Below are 12,199 nucleotides of genomic sequence, written 5' to 3' on the forward strand. Positions count from 1 at the left end.
TTCTGTGAGGCATGTAGGACCGCTACCAGTTGACAGATGAGGAAACAGAGGCACGGTTCCACCCCCTGGAACTCCAGCATGGGGCTGAGGAAATGTTCGTGGATGTGTGGCTGAAGTGGTGGTGGTGGAGGGCGGCTGTGAGCTTCTAGGGGAACAGGCTCAGGTCTGGTGCTGTTGCTGGAGACCACGTCCTGGAAGGAGGTTCAGGTTCAGCTGATGGCCTCTAAGCACCCAAGTGTTCTCTGAGCAGCCCTTACCCTCTGCCGAGTTACAATCTCCAGCCCAGGTTGAGGACCAGGCCTCGGTCTCTGAACTGGGAAAGTAGAAAGAGCAATGGGGCTTGCAGGAGTCAGGGCCAAGGGGCGGGGCCTCAGGGCTGGAGAGGGGCCGCTGGTGACCAGGGCCTCTCGTCTCTTGTAGGAAGCTGGAGCTGCCACCTGTGTTGGGAACTGCTCAAAGAGAAAGCCTCAGCCTTCGGCTGCCAAGCCTAGGGCGCCAGGTTGCAGACCGTGACCTGCTGCTGGAGAGGCGTACGCGGAGCCCACTTCAAACCGGATCAAGCCCCCACTCCCAAATATCCAGAGAGACCAACTGTAAGGAAGACCCGTGGTCACAGAGGGCTTGGACGTGTGGCACCGAGAGGGTGAGGTGTCTGCTTACCTCCTACACACAGGTTCCAGCATTTCGGCCAGCCCCTCCTCGTTTCCACCGGAAGGATGTCGCACTTTTGAAGAACACCCCTAGCCCCGGCCCTGTGGGACCCCCGTTGCCCCCGGCCCTGCAGCCCTCTCACTGGTTCCCATTTTAAGGGAAGCTGTTTTGTGACCACCGATCGGTCACTCATGTGTAGTCTGGTGTTTTCTATCTATTGTGTTCCAAGAAATCTTCACACAGCCTCCCGCCTCCTGCTTCGGCTCTTTATCCTGAACTCAGCAAAGGAACAAAAGGCTGTGGAGAAGTTGTTATTTATTACAAGCCTCCCTGGAAACTTCCAGACTCGGAGTCGGAGGCCATCTTGATGATTAAACTCCCTCTTTGTTCCTTGGTCTCTGTGAAGAAGAAAAGAGGTTTTCTGCCCTCCCCCCCCCCAACCCCCACCCAGATACCTTGTGATGTCTACACCCAGGGTGGTCTCTTGATGGGGCTGGAGAGGGAAGAAGTGCTGAGGGGTGGGTGGAAATGTTGGGAAGAAAATTCAGAGGTCCTGCCGCAGCCAGTCAGTCTTTGTTATCCATCCGGGGGGGCTTTGTGGTTCCTCGACCTTCGGAGCTGGGGTGTCCTTGAGGTGAGATAAGGCACAGCCTATGGCCGGGGAAGATGCTAGGGCTCTGCCTCCCCACCAGCCTGGGTCTGGAACTTTCCCCGGCAGGACTCAAGAACCAGGAAAGTGGGTGAAGGCTCCCCAGTCCAGAATCTGAATGTTGGCACAAAGGACGCAGCTTTGCGAAACCCGTCAGTATTGATGTGGCACCACAAAGTCCTTTCCCCAAGTAATTTCTTCCTTCTACACAGTGTGTGTTGGCCACTGTCTGCTGACTGTCACCCGACTGCCACTGTCGCCCGACTCTGGGGATTTGAGGATGGGGTCGAGATGATTGTCACCTCAACAAATAACTGGGGTGGGGAGGGTTCTTTATGATCACGGCGGCAGTGACGCACACTCCTCAGCCGGAGGGCTGCTCTTGCCCTCTAAGCTCCCCAGTACGTGCTGGACTCTTGTTTTCCAAAAAAAAGAAAAAAAAAATGTTTTGAGAAGAAAGAGGTGGGAAGCTGAGCTTCTGAGACGCCTGTGTTGGAAGTCAGCCCCGAGGGCCGGAGTGGCTCGGGCTGTCTTTGAATCTCGGAGGCGATGGCCACGGCAGCAGCACACAGTAACTGACTCGTTTCTGGAAAAATCATTTGCCCAAAGGGCGGGTCTCGGTGAGCGGGACCCTCGCGCATGCTCAGCTTCCTTGAAATCAGCTCCATCTCCGTGGCCCGGCTGCTCCCAACAAAGGCCAACGTTATTTTTAGTCTTCCAGCTCCTGAGGAAGCCCCTGGAGACTCGGAGGCTCGTTGGGCCACTTCTGCCCGGCTGTGGGGTTCGCTCCATGACTTGGCAAGAGCCTCCCTCCTGGGCTCACTGCTCTCGGCCAGTGGCCTCAGGGCAGCCTGGCGTGGAGCCGAGCGGGGCTGGTCTCACCCAGGCCCTTGCAGAGTGACCTGTGGGGTCAGTCTCCTGGAGGGGCCCGTGGCCTGCGAGTGAGCTGCGTGCATATATAACAGGCTGGTTTGAAGGGCCCTGTCCAGATGGGATTTTCATCCTGCTCCTATGATACGTCCTTCCCCCTGCTGGCTGGGGAGGCTGTTTTGGATTCTGGAGGGGCAGGGAGGGTTTGGGGAGCTGCCGTGCCGTCTTGTCATCTGCTCCCCAGAAGTGTCACATCAGAGGAGCGGATGTCCTCTCTCGACTGCTCTGGCTCTTTGTCTTCCCACAAAACCCAAAGTGGGGTGTCCTCAAAGGCTGATTGCTGGTTTTGAAAATCACTTTGACTTAATTTTAGAGAAAAAGTGACCAGAATGTTCCCAAATGCCACAATAGCTTAAAGGTTAAAAAAGGAAGTCTGAAACCCCAAACTGGGGCCCTCCTACTTGACAAAACCTCTTTGGAGGGTGTACACATGCATTCCACGAGGGGGAATTGAGTCTTGCAAGGGAGGGTGCTGTAACCCACAGTGGGGTCAGGGACGGGAGCTCCAGGCCCTAGAATGGGTGTGAAGAGGGTCCAGAGTTCCCTTTCCGGTTGCATCCCCTGTGGGATCAGTGCAGCCTCTTCCTCTTTGAGGTCTCAGTTTCCCCATCTGGAAAGTGGGGATAGCAAGGCCAGCTTATGGGATGACACTTTTGGGGTACAGCAAGCAGACAAAATCTCTAGAGTCACATTTATCACTTTCTGTATTGAGACCAAGAAAAGGACGGTAAACTTCAGATTGGTCTTTCTCTGACCCCCAGAGAACGAGCTAGAATCATGGGGTGCACGTGGCTGATCAGGGTTTTGGTTTTGCCTTTGCTATTCAGTAACAAAGTGACCTCGGGCACGTCACCTAGCGTCTCGGAACCTCAGTTCTCCCCACCTATAAAACAGAGATAATAACCCTTGCCCTGTCTGTTCCACAGTGACACTGGGAGACAAAAAAAGCTTAATGTTATATAAACAACCACTGGAAAGCAGGGCTTTCCAGGGAGGGATCCCTAATGATTTCTATGTCCCCTTCTTGTGTGAATTAGCCAAGGTCATCTAACCTTGAAAAGATAACCTTGAACCTATAACCAGAATCTCCCTTTTGACCCAAATGGGTTTATGTTTTAGGGGCTGGGCTGCCTGTGGTCAGAGGCAGTAAGCCAAAGCTGTGACAAGGACCCGTGCTTGGGTTTGCTGTTGGTGGGAGGTGAGGGATTTACCCTGGGGTTGGGGATTTCAGAATGAAGATACTTGGGGGTACTCCTTTCTACAAGATCATCATCACCTAGTCTGGGGAGCCAGCTTCTGGAGAGGACTATGATTCAGTTCAATGTAACATTCACTTAGAAACTTTGGTGTAAAGCCCAGCTCTGCTACATTTCTAGCTGGTTGACCTTGGGCAAATTCTGGGACTCCTTTTCCATGTCTGGGAGGCAGGGAGATGTGGCCTGTCCAGCAGGGTTGTTGCCGGGATGAGCACTAGGGCTGGTGAAGGTCTGGCCCTGGGGCCTGTCCGGATGGAGGCCCCCACACTTGGGTGTCTCTTGTCACTGGGTAGAGAGGCCACCAATGGGAGATAATGACACTCTTGCCTGCCAGCTAGAATCCCTGGAATAGCCAAGGAGACTTTGCACCCCTATATTGTGGCTCCACCTAGCCAGAGAGGGGGCGAGGCCATGGGATCTGTGCCGGAAGTGGAAACCCTTTTTTTCCCGAGACACTACTGTTTTGCTCCTGCAGCAAATCCAGTGCTGGCAACGTTGTGAGGCTCTCCAGGCAAGGCCTCTGCTAGGAGATTGACATTCTGTTTTCCTTCTCAACCCTGCACGGACGCCTAGCACCTAGAGCAGGAGCCCCAGGGTCCCACGGCGCCCCTGCTGCTGTCAGCGCCCCAGGGCCTGGTGGGAAGTCGAGGCAGGCCGCGAGGAGCAGCAGCTTCCTGGGGCTATGCTCAGATGTGAGACTTGGAACTAGGATGGTGAGCTATGGGTGGGTGCAAGGGAGGCCGGAGTCCTCCAGAACTGAAAAAGGTAACGGGTTGAAAGTTGCGGGTTTAGATTTCACTGTGATGGTTTCATGATACCCCAGAGAGTTCCGCTCGTGATGCATTTTAGGCTTTCTTCGTTGAACACAGAACGATTCCTTTTGGCCCTCCCCTGGAAGAGCTCAGATCATTAAGGAAGAAAAATGAGATGATTATTATTACTTTTCCTATTGGGGCACGTTTAGGAGACAGAGCCGTGTTCTTGAAGAAAGATTACTGGCAACTTCAGGCTTTAGATTCAGAGAAGAGGGGCCCCTGGGTCTGTGGTTGAGGGGAGGTCCGGGAGCCCCACGGACCACATTCCCCGTCCCTAGACTGGTTTTCAAGCTAGGCTACAAGTGGGGGGAATAGAAGCCTCCCTTTCTCTCTCACTCCCTGACCATCCCCCAGGGCAGGTCCCTCCTCAGGACATGCGTGTGTCACACCCCAAGGAGATGTTGACTCCTTGGGCCAGAGCTCAGACTCCCAGCGAAGACACCCAGCCTGCCACAGCTGGCTCCTTTTTGGAGCTGTGCGTTGGTGTCACCTGTAGCGGGTTCATTATTTTGCAGGAGGGAGGGAGGAAGGGGGGCCCAGAGGAAGGAGAGGGGGAACGTCAAAGGTCTATCGTCTTTCATGTCAGGCAAAGCAAAATGAAGAGAAGGTGGGGAGGCCACTTGAGGAGGGCCCGGAAGCCTGATTTGCACTTAGAAGTCCCAGAGTTAAATAACTAGAGGGTGTGTGGGGGGAGGCAGAGCGCTGCTGACTGCTCGGTGCCTTGAATGTGGGAGGATGAGCAGAGCCCCCAGACAGACGCACTGAGGGCTTTCTTTGAGCATCTCCGCAGCTGCTCCTAGGAAGGCCTGGCTGCGTGGCCCCCCTCTCCATGCTTCCAGCCCAGGCTGCTGAGAAGAGAGGCCCAAAGGAAGCACCTCCAGGAAATGGTGATGGGGAGGGGTCTGGGCCTTGCCCCGTCTTCCTCCAACTGGCTTCGTAGAATGAACAGGGGGCTCCCTGTGTGAGGGGAAGGATCTGGAAGTGGGTGGATTCCCAGGGAATGTTCTGTCTGGGCTCTGAGTGAGGCCTGGCAGTGTCTCTGCTGATGGCTGAGACCTGGCGTGACTCCCCAGGATCTTATGCGGCTGTGGGGGTTGGGCGTGGATAACAGGGGTCAGAGGGTATAGGAATGCCCCTTAGTCAGTCTCTTTGTTCCCAACTCCCTTCCTTTCTTTGCTCCAGTGCCTTGAAAGAGGGTCATTCCAGGGTTTCCCCCTCTTTGGCCCCACCAAGAGAAGGAAGCATTTGTGCTGATGGTGACATTTCGCAGGGCAGGCCAGAGGAAGGCAGGAACCGGGACTGGCGGGCAGCCAGAACCCTCCTCAACAGAGATATAAATACCAATAATGACCTCTAGCCCAGGCAGCGAGCAAAGTGGCCGTTGAGGGCAGCACCGACCCAATCTGGCACATACGTGCCCTGTGGGGGGAAGAGGGGAAGGGGAAGTGGTCCCTGCAGGACTTGGGGGAGGCCCCCAAGCCCCTGTGTTTCCCCTCCGCCTCCTCTCCAGGTTATAATCACGCCCACTGCATCCTGTTTGCCTGCCTCTTTGCATCTCTATTATTTTAATGTTACCAATATTGATGATGAAAATGGGGACACACACACAGACACACACACACACACACAGCTTGACAAACTAAAGTGAACCCTCCGGGTTGCTCCAGGATGAGAGGGGGAATGCTTGTCCCAGGGGGGTCTTTCCCTGAGGTCCAGCCGGGCCCACCGCAGGCTCCAGCCCCTGCACACCTCCGGGACTTGTACTGGGAGCTGATGCTCGGAAGAGCCCCGACGCACCCTCTCTCCTTCCCCTCTCCCTTCACTTCGGCTTCTTTGGGGGGGAAGGTGTTTGGCAATTCCCGCAAACTCGGAGGCACACGTCTCAATTCTGCTGTCAAAGGGACACGCAGATTTTGTGGCTGGAATTGGGATTGTGGTTCTTATGGACTTTGCCCTGTCGTGTTTACCCCCCCCCCCCGCCCCACCTGAGACCCTGGTTCTCCTCTTGCTTGGCCCGCCCCCTCCTTTCTTGCAGCCGCTGGTCCCTTCCCTCCTGCCACGCTAGATGCTGAAGGGCGGGGCGCGGGCGGGCACGAGAGAAAAAGGAAATATACTCCCTGCACATTTTCAACATGTAGTTGAAGAGGTCTAAATTGGGTACTTGGGAAAAAAGAAGGAAACATTGCTAGATCATATGTGAGTGAGAGAATGAAACTGTAGAAGGGTTAGCTCAGAGCAGAGGAGGTGGGAGCAGGTGGCCGGAGAGGAGGCTAGGGAGGCAGAGAGCCCTGGCTTCCAGATGCATCTGGTCCCTGGGACATTTGGGAAAGCAGGGGAGTCACGCTGTGGTAGGAAATGGTCAGAGGCTTCGGGAGCGTTTGTGCCTTTGTTTGGGAAAATGAGAGAAATGTCCACCTGAGTTCCTCACTGTTTATCTGCCATGTTTGCCCACAGGGCATTTTTGTTCTGAAGGAAAATGAGCACATTTCTTGCCCGCCATGAGCGGTTGCTGGGCAGGCTGGTACTCACTGAAACACTTGGCAGGGCACCCACTATGTGCAGAGCAACACCCTAGGTCCCCTGGGGGCTGGAAAAAGAAACCACATCCTGGCCCAGGCTTCAGCCTGCTTTTCCATTCCCAAATCACAGTCTCCCAGTGTTCTGATCTCCTGTCAGGTAAGACACCATCCGGGAAGGCCTCCGTGTATCTAGGTCTCTCCTTTCGTGTTCATGTGTGCACATGGATAGAAGAGCGGGCTCAAGTATCTGGTTTGTTTCCACCCTCTGGAGCTTGGGCGGGAAGAACACAGTTGACCCCAGCCCAGTTGCTTGTATCCATCGGCCCAAGCACTGGCTGCCTTTGGAAGGCGACCGTCTTTGCCACGTGTTTCAGCAATGATGAAGGCACCTGGGTTGGAGAGCACCGAGTGGCCCAAGGAAACAGAGGCTGTGCCTCCAAATGCTGGTTTAGACTCCCGGGGTGGTGGGCAGGGCAGTGCGATTGGCAGGGCCCGACCAGAGCTGGAAAGTGACTCACCTGACAGTCTTGTCCCATCGCCACTCGGAAGAGCAGAGCGGGGAATGACGGAACGGGGGCGTCATGCTCAGTCCGGGTGGACTCCCACGGAGACCCCGCCAGCCTGCCTCGGCGGCCTCCTGTGCAGGTCTGGCAAGGGCAGCAGGAGGTGGGCGTGGGGGGAGAGGCTTAGCGTGAGGAGGGGATTCCAGGAACCTTCCCATGCCCACCTTGGGCCAGGTGCTCATGGGATCACGCCTCAGTAGACTCCCTGTTGTCCAAATTGACCGCATCAGGAATAAGCCATTTGTTCCATCTTTTCTCCGCACATGTGACGGCCAGACTGCAGCTTCTCCCTGCTCCCTGAAGCAGTCACACCGAGCTTGCTTTCAAGCGGGGTGCCCGGGCTGGGGTGGGGCAGGTATCTGCCCCGGGGTGGGTGTTAGTGCCCAGTGGGCCTAAAGCAGCCTTCAGTTTCTCTGCTCGGGAGGCTGCAGGAAAGCTCTTTAGGGTCCCTGGACAGGATGTGGCTCTAAGCAAGGCAGAATTTTGCTGATTTCTGTGAGAGACTCGGGGACATAAGGCTTTCGTGATGCTTGGCCGCAGGACTGGTTTTAAAGTGTGTGAGAACCTGAAATGCATTCTGGGCTTTGACCCCTGCCCATGTGAAAGCCTTTGGTTCTTTTGAACTGAGCCTCCTTTGAATGACCCTGATTGACCGGGTTTCTCCTGCTGGGGACAGAGGGGAGAGTCATCTGACCTGGGTCCCATCCAGGCCAGACTGGCAGCACCACTTCCCGGCAGCCGGCTTCAGACTCTGAGCCCACTGGTCCCCTCAGCTCCACGGGAAAGGGACTGGGAGCAGGACAGCTCTGAGCCCCGAGACAGTCTCCCTCCCACCTCCACCCAAGTAGATTCTGGGGCTGAGAACACAGCCTGCTCAGCCCCTCCTGGCCTGATGCTGACCCACCGGACTGATGAGGAAATTGACACCAGAAGGACAGACTGGCCTGTTCACATGACACGATGCACTGGGGCACAAGCCAGACCTCAGGTAGGTCGGCTCCCCCCACCCCATGTGTTTAGGCTGAGGGCAATTTTAAAGCCCAGTTTTGAGAACATTCCCTTTTGAGAGCCAAGAAATGGAGCATCTCTGCCCAGAAGCCAAAAGAAATTCCTTTTCTCCTTCTAGTTCCCTGATGCCCCACCGTGTTTCTCCTCAGGAGGAGGCTGGTTCTGGGGGCTCTGGTGAGGGTGGCCAGCACATATGAGGCCTGGGGTTGTGGGCTGGCTAGGGTAGAAAGGATGAAGGGGTCCTTTAGAAGAAGCTGCCTGTCCGGGGGCCTCGTGAGGGAGCCCATGCCCGTGTAGGTTCCCAGAAGGGTGCGGCAGCCCTTGGGCTGGGCTCAGAGTTGGAGAAGTCTGGGAAGGACTTAGTCTTCCCTGCTCTGTCTCAGCGGGAGAATAGATCCTGGGGGCCGTGCAGCCTTGAGAATTTACTGCCCCCAGATGGCTTTGGCTGTCTTCAGAAAGGGCAGCCCTGGAAACGTTCCAGCCATCTCCCATTGCCCAGTCTCCATGATATCTCTAGACCCGCAGACGCGATGCCAAGTCAGGGTCACTTGCTTCCAGGTGTGGGCACAAGAGAGGGAAACCCTTCCAACAGTACAGCCCCATCTTTCCAGAGTGCTTTCTCGTCTCTCTCAGCCCCCCGCCCCACCCCACCCCAGCTCTCTCTGAAACTCTCAGTTGTAACAGAATGGCTGAGAGAGCTGGCCTTGGCGATAGACATGCTTGTGACAGGGGGTCTTGCTTTTACGCCCCCTTGGACTCCCTCCCCATCGGACCTTGGGTACCAACACCACGTTACCTCCTGCTAACTGGACAACTTAGGGTTTTTGCCTTGAGCGGCTCGGGCACATTGGACGGTGTCCAGGACGGAGGCTGGCACAGCTTTCATGAGACTAGAGAGAAGGGCTCCAGGCTTAGGAGTCTGTACAGAATGGTCTGAAGATGACCCCATTGCTTCCTCTCAAAAGCAACCAGCACAACAGGCAAACAAAGAGTCCCCCCCAGCCCTGCCTCCAGCTCCGCCTCGCCCTCCCCCCCTCCCCGACTCTTCCAGATGTGATGTGATGCACTCTCAGTGTGTAGGTATGTGCCCCGCACTGCCCCCGTCTTCTGGGGTGCTCCTTTCTCCTGTGTCAAGTCTCCCTTCTCCCGTGGCTCCCGAAGTGGAAGGTGCTGTGATGTTTCTGCCCTCTCTGTGGGATGTATCACGAGCTCTCGTATTTCAGTATGGAAGGTGAGGCCGTGCCCCATCTCCCACTGTCTGAAGGGGCCACCCGGGTTCTGTGACTTTCCCGAGAGCTGGTGTGCTGTGCAAGTCTCCAGGAGGATCTCCAGGTTGGAAACAGCCCACATCCCAATTTTTAGGCCCACCTGGAAGCCAAGGCAATTGCTTTGTTCGGGAAGACTGCCTGGAGGGGCTGCCCAGGACCGAGGACCCCTTCCTCTCTGCCTGCCTTTGCCCCTGTCCTGACTGGGTTCTGGCAGAAGGGCCTTGGAGACGTCAAGACCAGGAGCCAACACAATGTGGGCATCAAGCAGTCTTTGTCTTGGGGAGCCCTGGAATCCCAGCCCATCTGCGGAGCCCTTGCAGGCTCACAAGGACTGAGTCACAGGCCCCGTCCCTTCTTTGCTGTGGTTAGTATCTTGTTCTGTGGTTGGTTAGCCGTGTTGATGACCTATGTAGCAAATCTCTTTTGTCTGCAATTTAGAGAATGTGTAAACAAATAAAAGGCTTTAAAATGCTTGGGAACTTTGGGTTATTTTCCCCCTCTTACCCATTCCCTACCCCAGTCTTCAAAAAATCAACTGGAAACACACAGATCCTGTGACAGTAGGGCTCTTTCACGCTGGGGTATACAGTGGGACTACATGTGTGCACGCAGTGTGCGTGTGCTTGCGTGTCAGGCTCCAGAGAAACCCTGGTGCTTCCATGTATGTGAGGAGACACCCAGTTCGGGGGGTCAGTTGTTGCTGGTGAGGGACTTCTACCACCCCTCCCCAAGCTCCTGGGAAGCCTCAGTCCCTGCAGCTTTTGTGGGTACAGCAGGCACCTAGAGCTTCCCGGAGGAGGAGACCCCCATGAAAGGCCAGGGCATTCTGGGGAGAACCCCCTGGAATTCTGGGGGAGGGGAGGTGCATGATTGAGATGACTCATGGCCCGCCGAGATGGGGGTCCTTGGTGGGGGAAAGAGACCTCAGGCTCAGGACCCATCTAGAAGCTGGCTGAGTCATTGCTCCTCCCCTCTCAGGTCAGAAACCACCTTCCATAAAAGGCAGTGAGATGGCTGCCTTGAGCAAGGAGCAGGAGGCTTTGCAGAAGACACATCTGCGCTTAGAGTCTCCCCAGCCTGCTTAGCAACCGCCTTAAAGGAACAGTGGGACTTCGGGACCACGCAGCCAGGGGGGTCCTAAGGCCGAGGGCTCGGAGTCAGTCTTCCAAAAGCACACTGAAGATAAGTCAGCAAATAAAGCCTCTCCCATGTATCGGGCACTGCGGGTCCAGCAGGGAAGACAAGGCCCTCCCCGTCACTCGGCTAAGGAGCCAGACAGGAAATAACACAACATATGATGACCAGGGTCAAGGGGGATGTGTGGGGGAGGGGCTAGAGCCCCAGCAGGGACTTCGGTCTCAGTCCATCAGTGGGCTTGTAGTTGGAATCTGCTTGGGCTTTCCAGGAAGAGCCGGGTGGACAAGGCAGTGAGGAAGAGCAGGTGTCCCTCAGTGCCTCCGCGGGGGGCGTGCTTAGCTGTTCTGAAGTTGGTGTGCCTTCAGCCTTTTCTTTCCAAGCCGAGTCTGGGCTCGTTTTCTCTAGCCCATGAGCCACTGCTGCTGCTGCAGACACCTGCCATCCAGCAGGTTGCCGGGGACAACTTGTGTGGGGACATCTCTACAGGGGTCGGAACGGAAAGGCAGGCCCTCCACCCAGAGTGATCTCAGGAGCCACAGATGTCGGCTGTGGGGGCGCATTAGCTCAGGACAAAGTCTGGGTACCAAGAGATGGCCCAGGTACTCACGCACAGGTCTTCTGTCTGTAAGGACGGGGGGGAGGTTCCCCCTCGGAACCCAGGGAACCCAGCTTTGCCTCCCAGGCTCATTCCACCCGTTGCTGAGAGAGGCAAGCAGTCAGCTGGGCCTGGGAAAGTTCTCCACCACAGCCCAGACGCTGATGTTGCCCTCGGGAGTCGCGGGGACAGTGGAGGGAGGAGGGACCTGGAGGGACCCACCTTATGTTCAAGCAAAGCCCGAGCAGGTGGGTGGGGTAGGGGACTAAGAAGAGGGGACCAAGGGGATAGCACCCTGTGTTAGAGAGAGCCCAAGGCTGTGGACTTGGGACACAGACACAGTGGGGTTTCCCCATCTTGGAGCAGAGGGGACACTGGGACAGGAATCAGAAGCTGCAGTCCTGTTGTCTAGCCGGCTGACGTGTGACTTTTCAGACATGGGCATGAGCTTCTATCAGCTCAGCAGGTTTAGAGAAGGAGCTAAGAGGCCAGGTGGACGTAAGCACAAGCACCATATCCATCCTGCAGCCCCGACGCCCAGGCTCCCAGCCCTCCGCAGTGGCTGACGCAGTCTGCCCCATGCAGCCCCGCGTGGTGGATGGGCAGGGGGAAGGCCAGACACAACGAAGCCAGAGGTTGAGCTGGCTCTACATCACTGCTCTTCAAGTGAATTCTGCAGAAGCCTGGGCTTCTGGAAGGGACTTTGGGGGTGCCCAGTGTCCTCGGATGGCAGGGGTGGGAAAAACGTTCCTGGGCCCCAACCTTTCACTCAAGCCACTGACCAGCACCAATGGGATGTCATCTAGTT

The 12,199-nt window shown here is 56.1% G+C and overlaps 1 protein-coding gene across 3 annotated transcripts in view; it reads left to right on the forward strand.

Annotated features, from left to right (window-relative positions):
• DPF3 (double PHD fingers 3) overlaps positions 1 to 10,132 on the forward strand; it is a 262,300-nt gene extending 252,168 nt beyond the window's left edge. For all 3 annotated transcript variants that reach the window (XM_059373825.1, XM_059373821.1, XM_059373827.1), the window contains exon 11: positions 421 to 10,132. In XM_059373825.1, coding sequence (XP_059229808.1) covers positions 421 to 491 — 71 coding nt within the window. In that variant the 3' untranslated portion in view covers positions 492 to 10,132. The remainder of the gene's footprint in view (positions 1 to 420) is intronic.
• The last annotated feature ends 2,067 nt before the right edge of the window (positions 10,133 to 12,199 follow it).

Source organism: Mustela nigripes, chromosome 13, assembly GCF_022355385.1.
Source record: "Mustela nigripes isolate SB6536 chromosome 13, MUSNIG.SB6536, whole genome shotgun sequence".
In the NCBI taxonomy this organism is placed as follows: Eukaryota; Metazoa; Chordata; class Mammalia; order Carnivora; family Mustelidae; genus Mustela; species Mustela nigripes.